General features: G+C 41.4%; 1 protein-coding gene across 6 annotated transcripts in view; it reads left to right on the top strand.

Annotated features, from left to right (window-relative positions):
- Tet2 (tet methylcytosine dioxygenase 2) overlaps nucleotides 1-19856 on the top strand; it is an 87132-nt gene that overhangs the window by 51614 nt on the left and 15662 nt on the right. For 3 of the 6 annotated variants that reach the window (XM_031375572.1, XM_031375573.1, XM_031375571.1), the window contains 5 exons: nucleotides 8229-11461; nucleotides 16573-16651; nucleotides 17711-17804; nucleotides 18603-18811; nucleotides 19537-19560. In XM_031375572.1, the coding sequence (XP_031231432.1) occupies nucleotides 8275-11461; nucleotides 16573-16651; nucleotides 17711-17804; nucleotides 18603-18811; nucleotides 19537-19560 (3593 nt within the window). In that variant the 5' untranslated portion in view covers nucleotides 8229-8274. Of the gene's footprint in view, nucleotides 1-8228; nucleotides 11462-16572; nucleotides 17591-17710; nucleotides 17805-18602; nucleotides 18812-19536; nucleotides 19561-19856 lie in introns of those variants that run through there. The other 3 variants (XM_031375575.1, XM_031375574.1, XM_031375576.1) reach the window with 2 other exon arrangements.

Below are 19856 nucleotides of genomic sequence, written 5' to 3'. Positions count from 1 at the left end.
GGCCTCAAATTCACAGATCTGCCTGCTTCTGTTTCCCCAGTGCTAAGATTCAATATGTGCCACTAACATCTGGCTTCTTTTTTAATTTAAAAATTTTTAATTTTGTGGTTGTCTGTCTGCTTTTATATGTCTATATCTGCACCACTTGCATGCCTGGTGCCTGCAGAAACCAGAGGAGGGCATCTGATCCCCTGGGACTAGATAGAGTACAGAAGATGTGAGCCATGTGGGTGCTGGGAAGTGAACTTGGAAGAGCAGCAATTGCTCTTAACTGTTGAGCCATTTCCCTATCCCCGCAGGCCGCCTTTCAGGAGATGGAAGTACATTCTCTCAATGCTCCATTATAGAAAGTTCTCACCAGGAGGGAGAGAGTAAACTCAGCCTCTTGTAATCTGGAGGTGAAGGCTGGAGGTCGTCCTCCGCTGTACAGAGTTCAAGGCCAGTCTGGTGATATAAGTCGCTGTTGATTCCCGTACATTTTTCTTATTAAAAAAGTAGGAACCATACATACAAATCAACTAAAACTGAACTAGGGCTATGAGATGGCTCAGGTTAAAGGTGCTCAACAGAACTTGGTTCCCAACATTCATATCCAATAGCCTGCAACACTGCTAGCCTCTGCTAGGCTCTGGGCACCTGCATTTAAATGGATGCCTGTTAACCCAGTGCTGCAGGGGGAAAGACAGGAAGATCCCTGGGGCTTGCTGGCCACTAACTCAAATACAACATGAGTGAGACCCTGCTTCAAGGGAAGGAGGTAGAGAGTGGTCGAATAGGAGCCCCGACATCCTGGATGGATGGACAAATGAAAACTAAAATGGAGGGATTTGGTAGATTTAGAATGTAAGAACTCAAAAGAGGCATTTGGGTCACAGGAGCCTGGTCTTCAAGGGCACTCCAGTGCATAATGATGTCTGCTGTCCTGGACTCTTTGATCAAGATCTGGGCTTGCTGGGTAATCCAGGATGTCCTTGAGTCTTTAGATCTGGGGTTACCATTACAACGGCTCACTGGACATAATCTTGAAATAAATGTATGGTAGATATAAACTGTGTTCCATTTTGTTAATAAGAATATAACATTGTTCTGGAGATTATTGCTATGTATGCTTTCTCAGCTTTTCTCCATGCCAAGAGATCATTCTAGCCAGCCAGGAAGTGATAGTACATGCCTTTAATCCCAGTACTGGCAAAGGCGGATTTCTGAGTTCAAGGCCAGCCTGCTCTGCAGAGTGAGTTCCAAGACATCCAGGACTACACAGAGAAAGTCTGTTTCAAAAACCAAAAAATAAAAAATGAAAAAAGGAAATAATTCCTAACAATTTGAGTTTACCAAAAAGAAGAAAGCGTATTGCTGGAAATAACAGGGTGACAAACAGTGATCCCCTAAAGTTGATACCGGAACATGGACTTTATTAGATCCATTCCCTGCCCATAAGAGCTATAAGTGTGTGCCTCCATTTATCTGGATAAATTCACACACAAACATGATTCATTGATTTTATGTGTGTGTGTGTGTGTGTGTTATTAGTATATAGTGAAAGTATTTATAGGAAAAATTACTGCCCTATTGTATTTCTTGTATAAGTGTATTTTTACTTTTAGAGCTGGAAAATCCATACCATTGTACAAAACCAGTAAGCCAAAAAAACAAACAAAGCCTTCCAAATTTTGAGCATCATCTGCAGTTTTCTATGGTGAGAGATATAGGTATCATCTAAGGGATTCAGAGAAAGTCAAATGGCGCTGGGTACATTACAGCGCTAAATGTGCATTGGTGAAATGAGATGCTGATCCATTTGCACGCTAATGTGCTATTTTTAAGTCATGCATCATAGTGTCTTGAAAGAGGACTGTCATAATTATGATGGATTAGACTGCAGACTCAGCCCTCTGTGCAGTAATTGTTTCACAGATGCTGTTGATGTGACTTGAATTTATAATTAATTATTGTCACAGGCAGGAGAAAGCACAAAATTAAACTCATAGGAGAACTGAGACTGCTAAAACCTTCCTTGTTAAATGCTTGCTAACAATCAAGAGATGTGTTTTCAATGAAGATACTTTTGTTTTTTGAGACAAGGTTTCTTTGCATAGCCCTGGCTATCCTGGAACTCACTATAGTAGACAAGGGTGGCCTCAACTCAGATCCACCTGCCTCTGCTTCCTGAGTGCCATGTTTAAAGGGATGTGCCTCCACACACGGCATAAACATGCTTTGTAAAGTCTATGTACCATTAGCTGATGTCATGGAATGGTGGCACATTTCTTATAATTTTACCCTTAAGCTTTCCAACAACAAAAGGGGGTGTATTTATAGTTGATAAAACCTACATTTGGTTCCTCAGCCAGCCAGTCATTGTGAAGTATATTAGGCTACTTGAATAAGCAGGTAAATATAAAAATATGGATAGTGGGTTCTAAATTATGTCAGCTGTCGTCACATCTTTTATGTCACTTTTTTAAAAATGTGCATTAGTGTTTGGAATACACGTATGTATGCAACTTGACTTAGAAACAATTCTGACCTGCCTTGTGGGTGCTAGGAATTAAATCCCAGTCCTGGAAGAACAGCTGGTGCTCTTACCTGCTAAGCTATCTCTCCAGCCCGTGAATAAGAATTTATCAGAACTTTTGAGCCCAACCTCGTATTTTAGGGAATGAGCAGCAGCCATTACAGTGGCTCACACCTGTAATTCTAGCAGCCACAGTGTGGCAGGGGGGCTCTTCAGAATAACTCTACAGGAACTTCACATTTCATATTCTAAGTGCTATATATTTTATTTATTTCAGGCCACATGAGGGAGTTAGGCCCTGGTTAAAGATAAGCAAATGCTCTTAATCCTGTTAATAACTACAGGCCCATAGACATGTATCAAACTACCTTTCAGAGTATTGCTAAGAAGCCTGCAGATAGGTTCAAATAAGAGCAAAATAGGAATTCAAGGTAGAAATCTCCCTAAACCGTGTTTTCCTTTGTATTCTGTGATGGGAAAGGCTTCCGAGAGCTGCCTGTCCCCAGCAGGAGCCAGTTTCTCAGGCAGTGGGAGAGAAAATGAGGTCCTTCCTGCTTCTGAAACACTTCCTAACATCTTTAGAACAGTTATGGTCACATGGCATCTCATTTGAATGCCATTTTAAAGCCCCTGTAGTCTTTTAAAGGTAGTGTCATTCTGTGATTCTGAGCTCTTATCAGTACAGTTCTGATAGCCAAGAATGGCTACTAAAATATATGTGGGACTCAGGGAGCTTGCACTCGATGTCTAAACTAACAGATTAATTTGATAATTTTTAAATAGCCCTAGGTACTAATTCCTAACAAAATTATGGTGGAGTTCAATAGATTGCAGTTAGCCATGAGCCTTAAGTATAATATGTTTAAAATCAGTTATTTGTCTTTTTAAGTATAGCTGTTATTATGTGAGATCTGAAGCATTCATGGGAAGCTTCACTAGTCAGACTTTGCAGGTTTCCCAAAGGACCTTTGGTCTATACTTGTGTTGTGGTGTGTGTGTGTGTGTGTGTGTGTGTGTGTGTGTGTGTGTGTGTGTGTGAAACCATTTTGAAAAGTGGTACCCTAATTTTCATTGGCCAGCATCCTCATAAGTGATAATTGGCTAATCCCTCTTACAAAAAATGCTTTCCTGGGCTGGTGAGATGGCTCAGTGGGTAAGAGCACTGCTCTTTGAAGGCCCTAAGTTCAAATCCTAGCAATCAACCACATGGTGGCTCACAACCATCCTTAATGAGATCTAATGCCCTTTTCTAGTGTGTCTTACTTAGATATAATAATAAATCTTTAAAAAAATTTAAAAACTGCTTTCCAAGCTAGGTGTGACTGCCAGCTTGAGAGACCCTGCCTCACAATAATAGTAATGATTCTGATGATGATGACATTCCTTAGTTGAAATGACAACTTTCTTCATGTAGCAAACAAACATAGGTATAATAAATGATGGTACCATCTGTAAATCTCCAGTAATTGCATTACTTTAGAAGTATCTAATCTCATCAGTTCACTTCTAAGAGCAGATAATAAATGAAGCCTGTGTTTGTTATTTTCAACAGGGAAAGGAAATGTGACAATTTTTCCTCCTCCTGTAAAATGTGGTTGAAATTTAATCCTCAGCAAGGAACTGATAGGCGCTTGTTATCTAGTCATAGGGCATCCAGACGTGATTAAATCTGGGGTCGTGGGGCGAGATTCTCATGGGAGTGTGGAGGTCAAATGACAACTTGCAGGAGTTTGGGGGTCCAACTCAGGTGTTTGATGGGGACTTTATAAAAAAGAGAGCAGCACCCCCCCACACACACACACGCCATCATGGCCTGGACCACCCCCAGACATAAACAGCAGGAAGTCTGTTCCACTTGAGAATAAAGAGCCAAAATAAGCCTCTATAACCTGCCCAACCCTATGCTATTAGTAATAGGAAGTGGATTGAGGAAAACCATGCAGAAATTGTTGGAATCCAGATCCAACATGAAAAGAATTAAAGAGTTACTCTGGAAATAGGAGTAAGAAATGGACAGGAAAAGATTGAAGGAGATAAGAAGAGGTAGGCTAGCCATACTGTACCGTGCCCACGTGGAAAAGGTAAAACATTAGACAACACGAGGTCTGGTCACTCAGTCATCTTGAATTTAATGTAATTCCTTTGTTCCCGCAACAGGTAAAATACCTGGGGCAAACCCTTCCCCCAAACTACGTCAGTATAACAGTCCAATCAGAAACTTCCTTCTTGCTCAATGGAGGTGGAGCTACTGAATGTAGCCGCTTCCACAGCGCTGCGTTACTGTTCGGGCTTTGGGGAGGGAGTCCACAAGAAATAACTCCAGCAAAAGTTTATAGTTATTTGAAAATGGATCCTTGTTTTACAGTCATTTAAATTTTAAAAATAACCTAATATCTTAACTATTAGGTAAATATCTCAAATACAGCCCACAGATTCTTCCTGTCTTAAACAACCATGACTTTATGTAAGCTTAAGGAAAAGACAGCAAACCTCCATGAGCCAGGTAACTGGAGCATGGCAGCTCTTTGTTCTCTCTACTAGAAATAATAAGGCTGATGCCTGTTCACATAGGCACAGGATCCTATAGCTTAGGACGTCTAGTGAAGGCAAAGGCAATGATAGGTTGTTTTCAGGGCCTGACCAGGAGCTCTCAAGGACACAGTGTCCAAGTTCCCTGGACTTCCATTAAAAGGTTAGCTGTTAGTTTTCCTCATCTGCTGCTTTACCCGGGAAATAAATTCTTTTTAATTTTCACACTAATATAAATTTCATTTTGCTACCAATTTCTTAAGAGCTACTATAATGCTTCAAGGTTCGTTTGTTTGTTTGTAGACAGGGTTTCTCTGGTTGACCTTTGTAGACCAGATCTGCCTGCCTCTACCTCCCTGGTACTGGGATTAGAAGGCATGTGCTACCATGCCAGGTTGCTTAAAATATTTTTGAGCCTCACCAGGCAATGGTGACACACCATTTAATCCCAGCACTTGGGAGGCAGAGGCAGGTGGATTTCTGAGTTCGAAGCTAGCCTGGTCTACAGAGTGAGCTCCAGGACAGGCAGGGCTACACAGAGAAAGAAACCCTGTCTTGAAAAACAAATATTTGAGCCTCATCTAATAAGTTTTACTTTGATACATTAGATTCCGTGTGTGTGTGTGTGTGTATGTGTGTGTATATGTGTGTGTGTGTGTGTGTGTGTGTGTGTGTATGTGTGTATGTATATGTACACCGTTGCCCTCTTCAGATACCAGAAGAGGGCACCGGATCCTATTACAGATGGTTGTGAGACACCAAGTAGTTGCTGGGAATTGAACTTAGGACCTCTGGAAGAGCAAGCAGCAAGTGCTCTTAACCGCTGATCCATCTCTCCAGTAAGGTCTTGAATGTATTTCACACTTCAATTAAGTAGGACACTTTATACAGAGCCTGCAGATTTTTTTTTTAACATCAGGACTGTGCGCATGTATGTAGCTGTAAGTAATAACACTTGATTGCTATATGCGAATTGGATGTACAGTTGCCAAAAGAATATACACTTTATTTTTCTCCTGACTCTTCTTTCCCTCCTCCCAGTTTCCTTCCTACTTAAACCCAGAACGGCCCACAAAAATATGATGCTACATGACATGGAAGCTTAAATTTCAAAAAGTGAAATTAAATGTTTCTGTTTCATGTCATTCAATGTTTGATGCCATTTTGAGCCTGGTTGGTTTTGAACTCGCTGTGCCACTGAGAACAGCCTTGGCCTCCTGCTTGTTGCCCCTGTCGTTCTTTGGAGGATTAGGATTCTATTCTGTGCCTGTGCCTTCTACCTAGCTACTGCAGTGCTGGGGACTGAAGCCAGGGCGCTGTATATGCCGGACAGGCACTGCACTTGAGCTACATCCCTAGCTCGCTGTGGAATTCTTTAGAATTAAGACTTCAGTGCTTTTCACTTAGTCATATTTCAAGGGTGCAGTAGTTGTTGGTGACCATGTACTCATGTCTAATGTGTTGGGTATGTGTTGGGTATGATGTCAGTCTCCTGTTGTTTCAAATTTGGAAGGAGGTAAACCACATAAAAAAGACTTTTGTCTCGTAGAAGAATTGGTTTTAAATTTTATTAAGTAATGCACATTATTAAAGGTATAAAGGCAGTTGAGCAACGCTCTCTTCATTGGTGCTCTTCAGCTGCTTTTTGGCCAGTTGTTACATATTTGTTAAGCAAGTCTAGGCATTCTTTTCAGCAGAAGTTTAGAAACCATGTAAAGTTCATCAATAAGACATGAAAATTGTTGGGACAGCCATAGAGTTCCATGTAGCTGTTGAAACAAATGAGTGTTAGATACCTGGGAACCCTACAGGCCACTGCTCCCCTTTTCAGGACATCACCTGTGACCTGTATTTTTCCCACCATTCCTCCACTTCTCTTGCCTACAGCATTTTACTGTACATAGAATGTTTAAGTTTATTTATTCTGTTATAACTGCAATATAATTGTCATAAAACTTCTGATTGCTTAGATTTTAAAGCTTTTGTTTTTTTGGCTACTTTACTAAATCTTTAGAAACTTTGGAGCATTCCAGTTGGTTCTCTTCATTGACTAGTGTATAGTCTTACTATTGAGGCAGGCTCTCACTATATAGCTCTAGTTGGCCTGGAACTCACTATAAAGACCAAGCTGTCATAGAACTCACATCCTCCTGCCTAATTGGAATTAAAGGTGTAAAAAAATCATGTCCTGGTAAATCTAATAATAACTTCAGGGTTGCTTTTCAGCATTTCTATATTATTTCTCTGCTTCATTTGTCTTGTCTAAAAAGTACTAATCTGGGCTGGCGAGATGGCTCAGCGGGTAAGAGCATTGACTGCTCTTCCGAAGGTCCTGAGTTCGGATCCCAGCAACCACATGGTGGCTCACAACCACCCGTAATGAGATCGGACCTCTTCTGGTGCGTCTGAAGACAGCTGCAGTAAATTACACTGGAGCAAGCGGAACTGGAGCCAGTGGGCTCAAGTGAGCTGGCCGGAGCGAGTGGGGTCAGCAGAGGTCCTGAGATCAACAGCAGCCACACACAATAGCTCACGGCCATCTGTACAGCTACAATGTACTCATACACATAAAATAAATAAAAATAAATCTTTAAAGAAAAAAAAAGTACCAATCTAACAACACTGTTTTAGTCCAGACAAAATAGTGCCCTTCCCTACTATAAATACCTTTAAATAAGTAGTTGGACAAAAAAATATTTTTTTTATTCTTTAGGTGTATACATGTGTGCAAATTAACTGGATTAGCCACTCTACATGGATGTCATTGCTAGGCTATAAACTAAAGAATAGGGAAGATACATATTTGCATATGAAACCAATTGTTAGGGTTTGAATGGTTTGAAGTTACATTTATTTGCTCTGTGTGTGTGTGTGTGTGTGTGTGTGTGTATGTGTGTATGTGTGCATGGGTGCCATGACAGGCATGTAGGACTCAGGAGACAATTTATAGTTCACCCCTCTCATGTGGGTGCTGGGGGATCAAAATCAAGTCATCAGCATTGGTGGCAAGTGTTCTTGTTGAATCATTTCACCTGCAGAAATCTTGCATCTGTCCCTTGTGGAAAAAACATCTGGGAAGACAAGAGTAGCTGTCGGGCTAAAATATAAAAATGACCATCCGATTGCTACATCTAGTTATTGGTATTATTGTAATGCTGTTGAATTTTTGTTTCTATGTCTTTAGGATTCTTTCAAAGGGCAGCCTTTTGGATGGCCCCGAAGCAAGCCTGATGGAACAGGACAGAACCACCCATGCTGAGGGCACCAGACCAAGCCCATTCCCTCCCCTCAGCCATAAGGAACCTCTGGCTGTCAAACTCCAGAATGGAAGCCCTTTAGCAGAGAGACCTCATCCAGAAGTCAATGGAGACACCAAGTGGCAGTCTTTCCAAAGCTGCTATGGAATATCCCACATGAAAGGCAGCCAGAGCAGTCATGAGAGTCCAGACTTCATACATGAAGGCAGAGGGTATTCCGGGTGCTTACAAAATGGAGGGATAAAACGCACAGTCAGTGAACCATCTCTCTCTGGGCTCCATCTGAACACAAAATTGCAACTAGACCAAAAATCTAAGGGAGAAAGTAGTAACTTCGGGGAAAGCCAAGAAGGAAACCCAGGTAAAAGCAGTAGTCAGCCAAATGTCCCCGAACTAAGTGATAACAGAGAGCCAGTGACCTCTGCCCAGCAAAGTGCAGTCGCAGACATAGATGCCTTCCCAACACGGAACTACAATGGAGTTGAACATACAGAGTTTCAGCTTCTCAAGGAGCAGGAAGGGGAAAATGGCAGGAACATTACATTACTTAAAAACAAGGCTGTGCTAATGCCTAACGGTGCTACAGTTTCTGCCCCTTCTGTGGAAAACACTCAGTGTTATCCAGATTGTGTCTCCATTGCCACGCAGAACACCACATCTCATGTGAACGCCCCTAGCACTAGGGCTGCTATCGAGTTGTCCCGTGAGATCCCTCAACCATCGCTTACCTCAGCACAGATCAATTTCATGCAGACCTCAAGCTCCCAGCTGCCTCCAGAGCCAGCTGCAATGGTGACTAAGGCCTGTGATGCTGATAATGCCAGCAAGCTAGCGGGAGTAATAGGTACCTGTCCTTTGCAGAAAGCAGAACACCAAGAAAAGTCAGTTTTGGAGATATGCCCATCTCGTGCAGAAAACAAAAACATCCAAGGAAACATGAAGCTATTTGCTGAAGAATACTACCCTAGTTCTGACAGTGGTTTGCAAGCTTCTCATGGCAGCTCTCAACAGTATTTAAAACAAAAGGAAACCAATGGTGCTTACTTCAGGCAAAGCTCAATGTTCCCTACAGATTCCATTTCTGCCACTACCATAACCCCGCCATCACAATCCCTTCCTCCCCGTCCTGTTCTCCAGCTTCCTTCAGAAGGAAAAGGGACTCTGAATGATGTAGCTTTGGGAGAACACCATCACTACCCCAACCAAAGCAACCTAAGTCTTTTAAGGGAAGGGAAAATAGAACATCAGCCCAAGCCATTGTCTAGCCAGAGTCTGAATCCATCTGTACACACACCTAACCCCCCCTTGATGCTTCCAGAACAGCGTCAGAATGATTGTGTCCCACTGTGCTCTGAAAAGTCAAGGAAAATGTCAGAATATCTCATGTATTACCTGCCAAATCATGGCCACAGTGGAGATTTACAGGAACATAGCCAGTATCTGATGGGACATAGGGAGCAAGAGATTCTGAAGGACGCAAATGGGAAACAGAAGCAAGACTCTGCACAGGCAGCACCCGGCTGGATAGAACTGAAGGCATCTCATTTTCGTGAAGCACTCCATCAGACGAAATGCAAGGATACATCCTGGCACTCAGTCCTTCACTCTCAGACCAGCCCTGCCAATCAGATGAGCTCCAAACCATCCACTGGCAATGTAAACATACCAGGAGGATTCCAAACGCTACCTTACATCCCGAAAACAGCTCAGCCAGAGCCGAAGTCACCAATGTACCAAGTGGAAATTAATCAAGGATCCTCTCCACGCATGGGGGACCAACATCGACAGTTCCAGAAAACTTCATACCAGGAGTGCATCCCCGGGACAGATCTGTCATCCGAGGCTCACCTGCAAGCACCGGGTGTTCCTCAGTATCATTTCCAGCAAAGAGTAAATCCACCCACCGATAAGCATTTGAGTCAACAGGCCACAGAGACTCAACCATTTTCAAGCTTTTTACAACATACTACTACTCATAAGGAGGCAGCACAAACACAAGTATCCCAGAACTCAAATTTCCCTCCAATCTGCCAGCAGCAGTATCAGTTACAGAGGAAGAATAAAGAACAAGTGTCTCAGACTTTCTCTCCTCTCCAAGGCAGCGTTGATAAGCAAAGAGAAGGCTCATGCTTTGGCCAGATGAAAGTGGAAGAAAGCTTTTGTGGCAAAAATCAGTATTCAAAATCAAGTAATTTCCAAACTCACAATACCCAAGGGGGGTTGGAGCAAGTACAGAAGAGAAATAAAAATTTCCCTTATATGAAGATCTTAACACCAAATTCAAGCAAATTACAGATTACCTGTTCAAATGACCTACACCCAGCTTCTGAGAGTAGAGAACAAATTCTACATCCTGACCTCTTCGTAGGAAATACTAAGGCCCCAGACCTGCAGAACATGCAGTGTTTCCCGAATAATGTGACCCCAAATCAGGATGTTCGTTACAGGTGCTTTCAAGAACAAGAGCAGAAGCCTCAACCAGCTTCGTCTTTACAGGGCCTTAAAGACAGAAGCCAGGAGGAGGAAGCTGCTCAGCAGAGGTATTTGGTGCCTAATCAAGCAAAGGCACTTCCTGTGCCCGAGCCAAGGGGAAGTCACACACAGACCCCTCCTCAGAAGGACACTCAGAAGCATGCCGCCTTAAGGTGGCTTCTCTTACAGAAGCAAGAACAGCAGCAAATGCAGCAATCCCAGTGTGAGTCTGGTCATAATCAGATGCGCAGGCCAATCAAGATTGAGCCTGGATCCAAACCTCCTTCCTGCAAGCGCCCCATGTCAGCGCCACAAGAAAATATGTCCAGAAGGATAAAGCAAGAGATCCCCTCGCTAAGCTGTGATAATGGGCAGCCAAAGAGCATCATTGAGACTATGGAGAAACATCTGAAGCAGTTTCAGCTCAAGTCACTCTGTGACTATAAGGCTCTGACTCTCAAGCCACAGAAACATGTGAAAGTGGAAACACCTACAAATACCCATGCTGCAGGATTGGAGAACTACACCCCAGCAGCAGAGCCTCAAGCAGCTCTTTCAGAAAAGACTCCAACCAAAAGAACGGCTTGTTCCGTTTTCACCTTTCTTTCAGAATCACCTTCCGAATCAGATACTCCTGGTGGACAGAATCAGAAGGATAGCAAATGCGGCGAACCCTGCAAGGATGCAGGTAAGTGCCTGTAGCACACTGATGCACATGGTGTTTGCCAGGATTAGCTAATTATCTTCATGTATGGGGCTTCTTTATTAAGCTGGAGTCTGGAAGCCATTTTCCTTTTCTTAATTTTTAAATCTTTTTACAGTCCTCCGACAATTCCTCATCCCTTTCCTCCTCCCCTGCCCCCAAGAGGATGTCCCCACATACCTCCACAGGTCTACCCACTCCCTGGAGTCTCAGTCTTTCAAGGGTTAGGTGAATCTTATTGAGGATTGACCAGGAAGTCCTCTGCTTCCTGGGAAGGGGCTTCAGACGAGCTAGTGTATACTGCCTGGCTGGTAGCTCAGTGTCTGAGACATCTCAGAGGTCCATGTTAATTGAGGCTACTGGGCTTCCTATGGGATTGCCTTCCTCAGCTTCTTCCAGCCTTTCCCTAATTCAACCACAGGGGTCTCCAACTTCAGTCCATTGGTTGGGTGTAAATATCTGCATCTGTCTCAGTCAGCTGCTTGATGGGCCTTAGAGGGCAGCCATGCTAGGTTCCTGTCTGTAAGCATGCCATAGCATCAGTAATAGTGTCAGGCCTTGGAGCCTCCCATTGATATGGATCCCAATTTGGGTCTGTCACTGGACCTCCTTTTCCTCAGGCTCTTTTCCATTTTTGTCCCTGCAGTTCTTTTAGACAGGACCAATTCTGGGTCAGAGCTTTTGACTGGGATGGCAAACCCATCCCTCCATTTGATGCTGTCTTTCTACTGGAGGTAGATTCTACACGTTTCCTCCCACCACTGATAGGCATTTCATCTAAGGTCTTTGAGTCTTGAGATTCTCTTCTCTTACCTCCCAGGTCTCTGGTACATTCTAGAGGGTCTCCCCAGTGCCCACCTCCTGAGGTTGTATATTTTCATTCGTTCTGCTGGTCCATGGGGCTTCACTCCTGGTTCTGCTTCCCCCCAATACCTGATCATATTTCCTTTTTCTTCCTCTCCTCCCTACCCTCCCCACAGCTCTCTACTTTCTTCTATCTCCAAGTGGGATTGAGGCAGCCTCACTTAGTTCTTTTAGTATTCTGTACATTTTTAGCTAATATCCACTTACTAGTGAGTACATACCATGCATGTCTTTGGGGGTCTAAGATACCTCAAGGACGATGTGTTCTTGTTCCATCCATTAGCATGCAAAACTCATGATGTCCTCATTATTGATATCTGAATATAGCATTCCGTTGTATAAACGAACCACATTTTTTTCTGTATTCATCCATTGTGGGACCTTTTGAGCTAATATCCACTTATCAGTGAGTACATACAATATATGTTCTTTTGTCATTGGGTTACCTCACTCAGGATATTTTCTAGTTCCATCTATTTGCATGTCCTTGTTCTTAATAGCTGAGTAGTATTTCATTGTGTAAGTGGACCACATTTTCTGTACCCATTCTGTTGTAGGGCATCTATGTTGTTTCTAGCTTCTTGCTATCACAAATGAGGTCACTATGAACATAGTTGAGCATGTGCCCTTGTGACATGATGGAGCATCTTTTGGGTATGCCCAGGAGTGGTATAGCTGGGTCTTCAGGTAGGTCTATTTCCAATTTTGCTGAGGAACCTCCAGATTGATTTCCAGAGTGGTTATACCAGTTCGTAATGGTACAACCAACAATGGAGGAATGTTCTTCTTTCTCCACATTCTCACCAACATATGCAGTCACCTAGGGTTTTTATCTTAGCCATTCTGATTGTTAGGTGGAATGGAATCTCAGGGTCATTTTAATTTGGTGTTCCTGATGACTAAGGACTTTGATCATTTCTTTAAGTGCTCCTCTGTTGTAAATTCTCAATTTAGCTCTACTCCCCATATTTTTAAATGGGTTGTTTGGCTTTTTTAGAGGTTAGCTTCTTGAGTTCTTTAAATATTTAGGATATTAGCCCTCCATCAGATGTGGGGTTAGTGAAAAATTTTTTCCACATCTGTAGATTGCCAATTTGTCCTATTGACTATGTATGTCCTTTGTCTTACAGAAGATTTTCAGTTTCATGAGGTCCCATTTATCAATTCTTGATCTTAGAGCCTGAGCCACTGGAGTTCTGTTTAGGAAATTTTCCCTTATGTCCATGATGAGTTCGAGGTTCTTTCCCAGTTTCTCTTCTATTAGATTGAGTGTATCTGGTTTTATGTTGAGGTCCTTAATCCACTTGGACTTGAGCTTTTGTTCAAGGTGACAAATATGAATCTCTTCATTTTTTACATATTGACCACCATTTATTAGGAATAACTTTTTCCACTGGATGGTTTTGGCTTCTTTGTCAAAGATCAAGTGTCCATAAGTGTGTGGTTTTATTTCTGGGTCTTCAATTCTATTCCATTGATCAACCTGTCTACTTAACAACTGGAAAATCTAGATGAAATGGATGATTCTCTAGACAGATTCCACAAAGTTAAATCAAGAGCTGGTAAACTAACTACACAGGCCCATATTCCCTAAGGAAGTAGAACTAATTAAAAAAAACCTCATCAAAAAGAAAAAAAAAAGCCCATGGTCTTAGTGCAGAATTCTATTAGACCTTCAAAGAGCTAATACTAATACTCCGTAAAATAGAAACAGAAGGAACACTACCTAATTCATCTTATTATGCCACAATTATTCTGATACCTAAACCATGCAGAGACCCAACAAAGAGAACTTCAGACCAATTTCCTTTATGAATATTGATGCAAAAATATTCAATAAAATTCTAGCAAACTGAATCCAAGAACACATCAAAATGATCATTCACCATGATCAAGTACTCTTCATTCTGGGGATGCAAAGTTGGTTCAATATATGAAAACCCATTAACGTAATCCACTATATAAATAAACCCAAAGAAAAATTACATGATTGTTACTGTCCAGCGTAGATGCTGAACAAGCCTTTGACAAAATAAAGTGCCCCTTTATGTTAAAAGTATGGTAAAGCCAGGCAGTGGTGGTGCACGCCTTAAATCTCAATACCTTGGAGGCAGAAGCAGGTGGCTTTCTGAGTTCGAGGCCAGCCTGGTCTACAGAGTGATTTCTAGGAGAGCCAGGGCTATACAGAGAAACCCTATCTTGAAAACAGACAAACAAACAAAAAACGTATTGTAGAGATCAGGAATTCAAGGCTCATGCCTAAACATAATAAAAGCAATATACACAGCAAACCAACAGCTAAGATCAAATTAAAAGGAGAGATACTTGAAGCAATCCTACTAAAATCAGGGACTAGACAAGGCTGCCCACTCCCTATCTGTTCAATACAGTACTTAAAGTTCTAGCCAGAGCAATCAGACAACAGAAGGAGACTGAGGGGATACAAACTGGAAAGGGAGAAGCTAGGGTGTCACTAGTTGCAGATGATGTGAGAGCATACATAAGCGACCCCCAAAATTCTACCAGAGAACTTCTCTAGCTGATGAACAACTTCAGCAAGGTGGCTGGATATAAAATTAACTCAAATCAGTAGCCTGCCTTTAAGCAGATGATAAATGGGCTAAGAAAGAAATTAGGGAAACACCTTCCACAATCGTCCTAAATAATATAAAATATCTTGGTGTAACTCTAACCAAGCAAGTGAAAGATCTGTATAACAAGAACAAGTCTCTCAAGAAAGAAATCCAAGAAGACCTCAGAAAATGGAGAGAGCTCCCATTCTCATGGATTAGTAGGATTAACATAGTAAAGTTGGCCATCCTACCAAAAACAATCTACAGATTCATTGCAATCCCCATCAAAATTCCAACACAATTCTTCAAAGACATGGAAAGAGGAATTCTCAATTTGATATGGAAAAACAAACAACAACAACAAAAAAACAGGATAGTGAAAACAATTCTTCACAATAAAAAGAACTTCTGAAGAAATCCCCATTCCTGGTTTTGTGTTGTTTTGTCTTTAGATTACAGACACTTGTAGAAGAGCAGCGGCTGGGCTCCGGAGGTTTTTTTGAAGACAGGGTCTAGCCCCTGCTGTCTTGGAACTCACTTAGTAGATCAGGTTGGGCTGCCTCTGCTTTCCAAGTCCTGGGAGTGGATCACCACACCCAGCCTGAATCTATTGAACTCTTCTGTCAGAGGAGGCACACAGGCAGGAAAATCTATTAACATGAAAAGCAATTACTTCTTAGCAGAGCAGCGGGGTCAGGAATCAGGTTTAAAGTTTGGTGAAATATTAGATTTCTGCATATCGAGGAAGTTGCTATTTTTAATCTTGAATTGGAAAACATATTTAGTTACAAGGGTCTTAGTACAAAATTCATAGTTAGAATATTTTGATGAAGTTAGCCCTTAGTATCAAATCACTGGTAAAGCTCTTTTTGGAGCACTTACAAGTAAAACACTTAAAAGTAACTCCTTTTCCAATGAGCATTCTTTGTGTTTTGGATTCCTTTTTTGTATTGCTTTCTTTGTTTATTTTTTGGTTAAAAATGGTATTTTTAAATGCCTTGTTAAGTTTGTTTTGTGACAGGTGTGGAGCTGGAAGATAGCAACAGTATTTGGTCCCCACAGGTGTAGTTGAAGGAATTAGAAGAACACCATGTATTACTATTTAAGCCCCACCCATCATATGTTGCACTCATTGACACACTTGGTAGGCTGGTCTTCTGCCCTGGGGAGACTATTAAGTGGAGCACTAAGTTCTTACCTTTATTCCTACAACTAACCCTTTTAGCTGATAAGCACAAGCAAAGTCAAAATAAGTCAAACCAAATGGTACAGAGAAAAAGCACCAGAAAAAGTTGAAAAAGTGAGAGGCTTTCAAATGGCAAGCACGGTTCTTGTTATATTTTTTTTCCCCTGGGTAAACTGTATTGTAGTTTATTACATAATATATTTTATTTCCTTTATTGTTTAAATTTCTTGATTTAAAATTTCTTTTGTTGTATGAGATATAACGTAGTGATAATTTTCCAATAGTTATTATGTATGTATTACTTGGCTTAGCACATTGTTTAATAGAACAAGCCACCAATGTACTCTAATTTAAAGAAAAAAAAGTAAAGTTACTTAGGGCCATTAATGAACAGCTGAAGGATAATCTTTGTGGATGTAGCCTTAATATTTGGTATAATTGAGGTTTAAAATACTCTTCTATTATCTCAACAGAGAAAGATGATGCTCCTTATTATACCCATCTAGGAGCTGGTCCTAATGTGGCAGCTATTAGAACACTCATGGAAGAAAGGTAATTAACTCAAAGGCCCAGGGCAAATTGATGGTTACCCTCTGCATACAGCAGTTTTTCCATCCCCCCTCCACAGCACCATAAACAAGTGTAAATCAAGTAATTATCAGTAGGCTTAGCTATTCCAGGGTTGCCAACCCAACACACTGCTATTCACTACAGTCACAATATTTGACAGGACAAATAGTCACTTAGCTGGCACAGGCTGCCCACTTGGAGATGGATACTGGAAAACCCAGGCACAAACAAATTGACCAGCCAACCTGCATGAGAGTGTTGGCACAGGTTACAAAGAGTGGCCTCACTTGGCTCTTTCCTACTTACTTGATGGTGTGTCCAAGAAGAAATGACTGGAAGCAGTACGGGTGAGGACCACTGAGTTCAAGTTTTAGCTTTGCAAATGTAAAGGGCTGTGAAAGGTTGACTGAGAGACTTCACTTACTTTTGGAAAGCTTAAACTGTTCAGTCCAAGGTATCTACTTTTCATTTCTGTATGTTGAAAACTCAGAAGGCTTTTCCTGCAGATAGATCTCTGGGCAAAGGGATCTGTGCCACTATGTATGTGTTAAATGTGTTTACATATGTATGGGCAGTATGCAGTATTCTTGGCTTTATTTTCAAACCATGTGCTTCTAAGTTATTATGTAGAAATTCACTATGTAGCTCACCCCCAGCCCTGGTACCCTGCCAGAGCTCCCTAATTTTCTTTTGTTAACACTGCACAGCACTTTGGCACAGCAGGAATACAATGTTTCTAGAGTTCTAACTTTCCAGATAGCTGGATACTAACTTTTTAGCAATATATAGAAGTATCTTTTCCAATACTTTTCACCTGGCATGTAATTACTAAATAGTCCATTATAATTTCTGGTGCATTTGGATGCTGAAGAAAAGACTTAAAGACTATTGTGCATTATGCTTGGCTTAGACCAATTTAAAAAAAAAAAATCAAACCTTTCATTTCTTCAGATGTGGTTGTAGAAAACAAAACACACTTAAATGTCCAAGTGGCTTGATTGCTTCCTGAAGTCCTCTAATAATAGTATGTGTTTCTTTAAGGTTTGGAGAGAAGGGTAAAGCTATTAGGATTGAAAAAGTCATATATACTGGTAAAGAAGGCAAGAGCTCTCAGGGATGTCCTATTGCTAAATGGGTAAGTGTGACTTGTCAGTGATCTTGCTCTTCGGTCTCAATCTTTCTATTCGTTTATCTAACCTCAAGAATTGGCTTGCCCAATCCTTGCCAAAGAGTATTGCCAGTTGGAAGGAGCATATTCTATGTGCATCCTTGTGTTCTAAAGTCAGAGTGGTTCTGAAGTCACGAACAAACCATTAAACTGAAATAATTTAGAGGTCAAAAGCCGTGGTTCTCAACTGTGGGTTGCAACCCCTTGTGTTAAACTGATGACTTTTTCATTTTCACAGGGGCCATCTGAGATGATTGGAAAATATGGATATTTGCATTATAATTCATAACAGCAGAATTAGTTATGAAGGAGCAATGAGAATCATTTTCCACAACATGAACTGTATTAGATAGGCACAGCTATATGAAGGTTGAACCACTGGTCTAAAGAATAATCTTAGCCTGTGAAGAGACAGTTTTTCATTTTTAACCACAAGGTTAATATTTATAGTGCACTTAAAGAATGCCTTCAACTAAGACCCTGCATGTCTTCTCTGTAGTTCTTACTATACGAGGTTACGTTTAACTGTCCACATTACCAGGCATGGTCTGCTAGCTGTTGAGGCATACTTTTGGATCATTTCTTTCCTTTTTGACAGTTGGTTAGGTTCCCACTCTATAGCTAGGCAATAAAAGACAAATTGTAGTTGGTGATAATTTTGATCCAAACATGAAAAACTATGCATATTCAAGTATTGGCTCCAATTGACCCTTGTTCTGTTTTGGGTGGGGTGGGGCTGTTTGGGTGGATTATTGATCCACACAGGTATATCGGAAATCGAGTGATGAGGAGAAGCTACTGTGTTTGGTACGAGTGCGTCCTAAACACATGTGTGAGACTGCTGTAATTGTGATCGCCATCATGCTGTGGGAAGGAATTCCAAAGCTCCTGGCGACTGAACTCTACTCAGAGCTCACAGACATCCTGAGCCACCATGGCATATGCACCAATCGTCGCTGTGCTCACAATGAAACGTAAGTGGGCTTAGGCTCTTCCTGTTCTCCGGAGGGGCTTGAATTTGTATGTTTATAAAGCAGGGCTCACTTGTTTATAGTCAGGACAGCGAATGCTTATGGTCTCTTAGACCATACAGAGTCATTGTTCGGGAGGCATTTCTGGTAAAAGCTAGGTGGTTTTGGTTTTATCATTTCTATTCTAGTTCTTATGCCAAGTTGGACACTCCATATTAATGTGGCCCCCATTTTAGTAAGATCAGGATTCAGGTCATTGACTTTTTAAAGATTTATTCATTTTTTTTTTATGTATATGAGTACACTGTAGCTATATAGATGGTTGTGAGCCATCATGAGGTTGTTGAGAATGGAATTCAGGACCTCTGTTCTCTCTGGCCCAAAGATTTATTATGATATCTAAGTACACTTGTAGCTGTCTTCAGACACACTAGAAGAGGCAGTCAGATCTTCAGAAGAGCAGTCAGTGCCCTTAACCACTGAACCATCTCGCCAGCCCAGTTCATTTTAATCTGTCATTTCAAGATTCATAAAAGTTCTATAGAAGTTGAAATTATTGTTCCATTTATTCTGATTCATTATTTCTGTAGGCCACACTTGTACCCCTTTCCCTGCTGCTGCATCCTTTATTGCTGTAGTTAGTACATAGCGTACCTCTCCATCCTTTACGGCCAGGTAGTTAGTACATACCTGTTACTGTTTGTTGGTTAACTTTGTCCACTTTGCAGGAAGCCAAAAGATTCATCACCCAGGTTGGTTTTTATTCCTCTGCTGTGAATTCCTGCATGATGCTAACACACGAAGGTTCTCCTGATACATATTCTCACAGTTGCTCTAAAAATAGTTTACAGTTTGTACTTTCAAAATCTACCTAAGTTTTTAACCACTAACCACACAGAATCATTTGCTGGGATCACAAAGAATCATGGCCATGTTCACCAATCTCACCGCTAATCAGATTTGTTCGTTAGTGTCTCTATTCTACAGGTATCCATAACCCCCATCTGTACCTTATGATCTATTCTCAACTGGCTTCAGGTCACTTTTG

This window comes from Mastomys coucha, unplaced genomic scaffold (genome assembly GCF_008632895.1).
Source record: "Mastomys coucha isolate ucsf_1 unplaced genomic scaffold, UCSF_Mcou_1 pScaffold16, whole genome shotgun sequence".
NCBI classification, from domain to species: Eukaryota; Metazoa; Chordata; class Mammalia; order Rodentia; family Muridae; genus Mastomys; species Mastomys coucha.
Note: the sequence above shows the minus strand (reverse complement) of the source record. Positions and strands in the feature narration are given on the sequence as shown.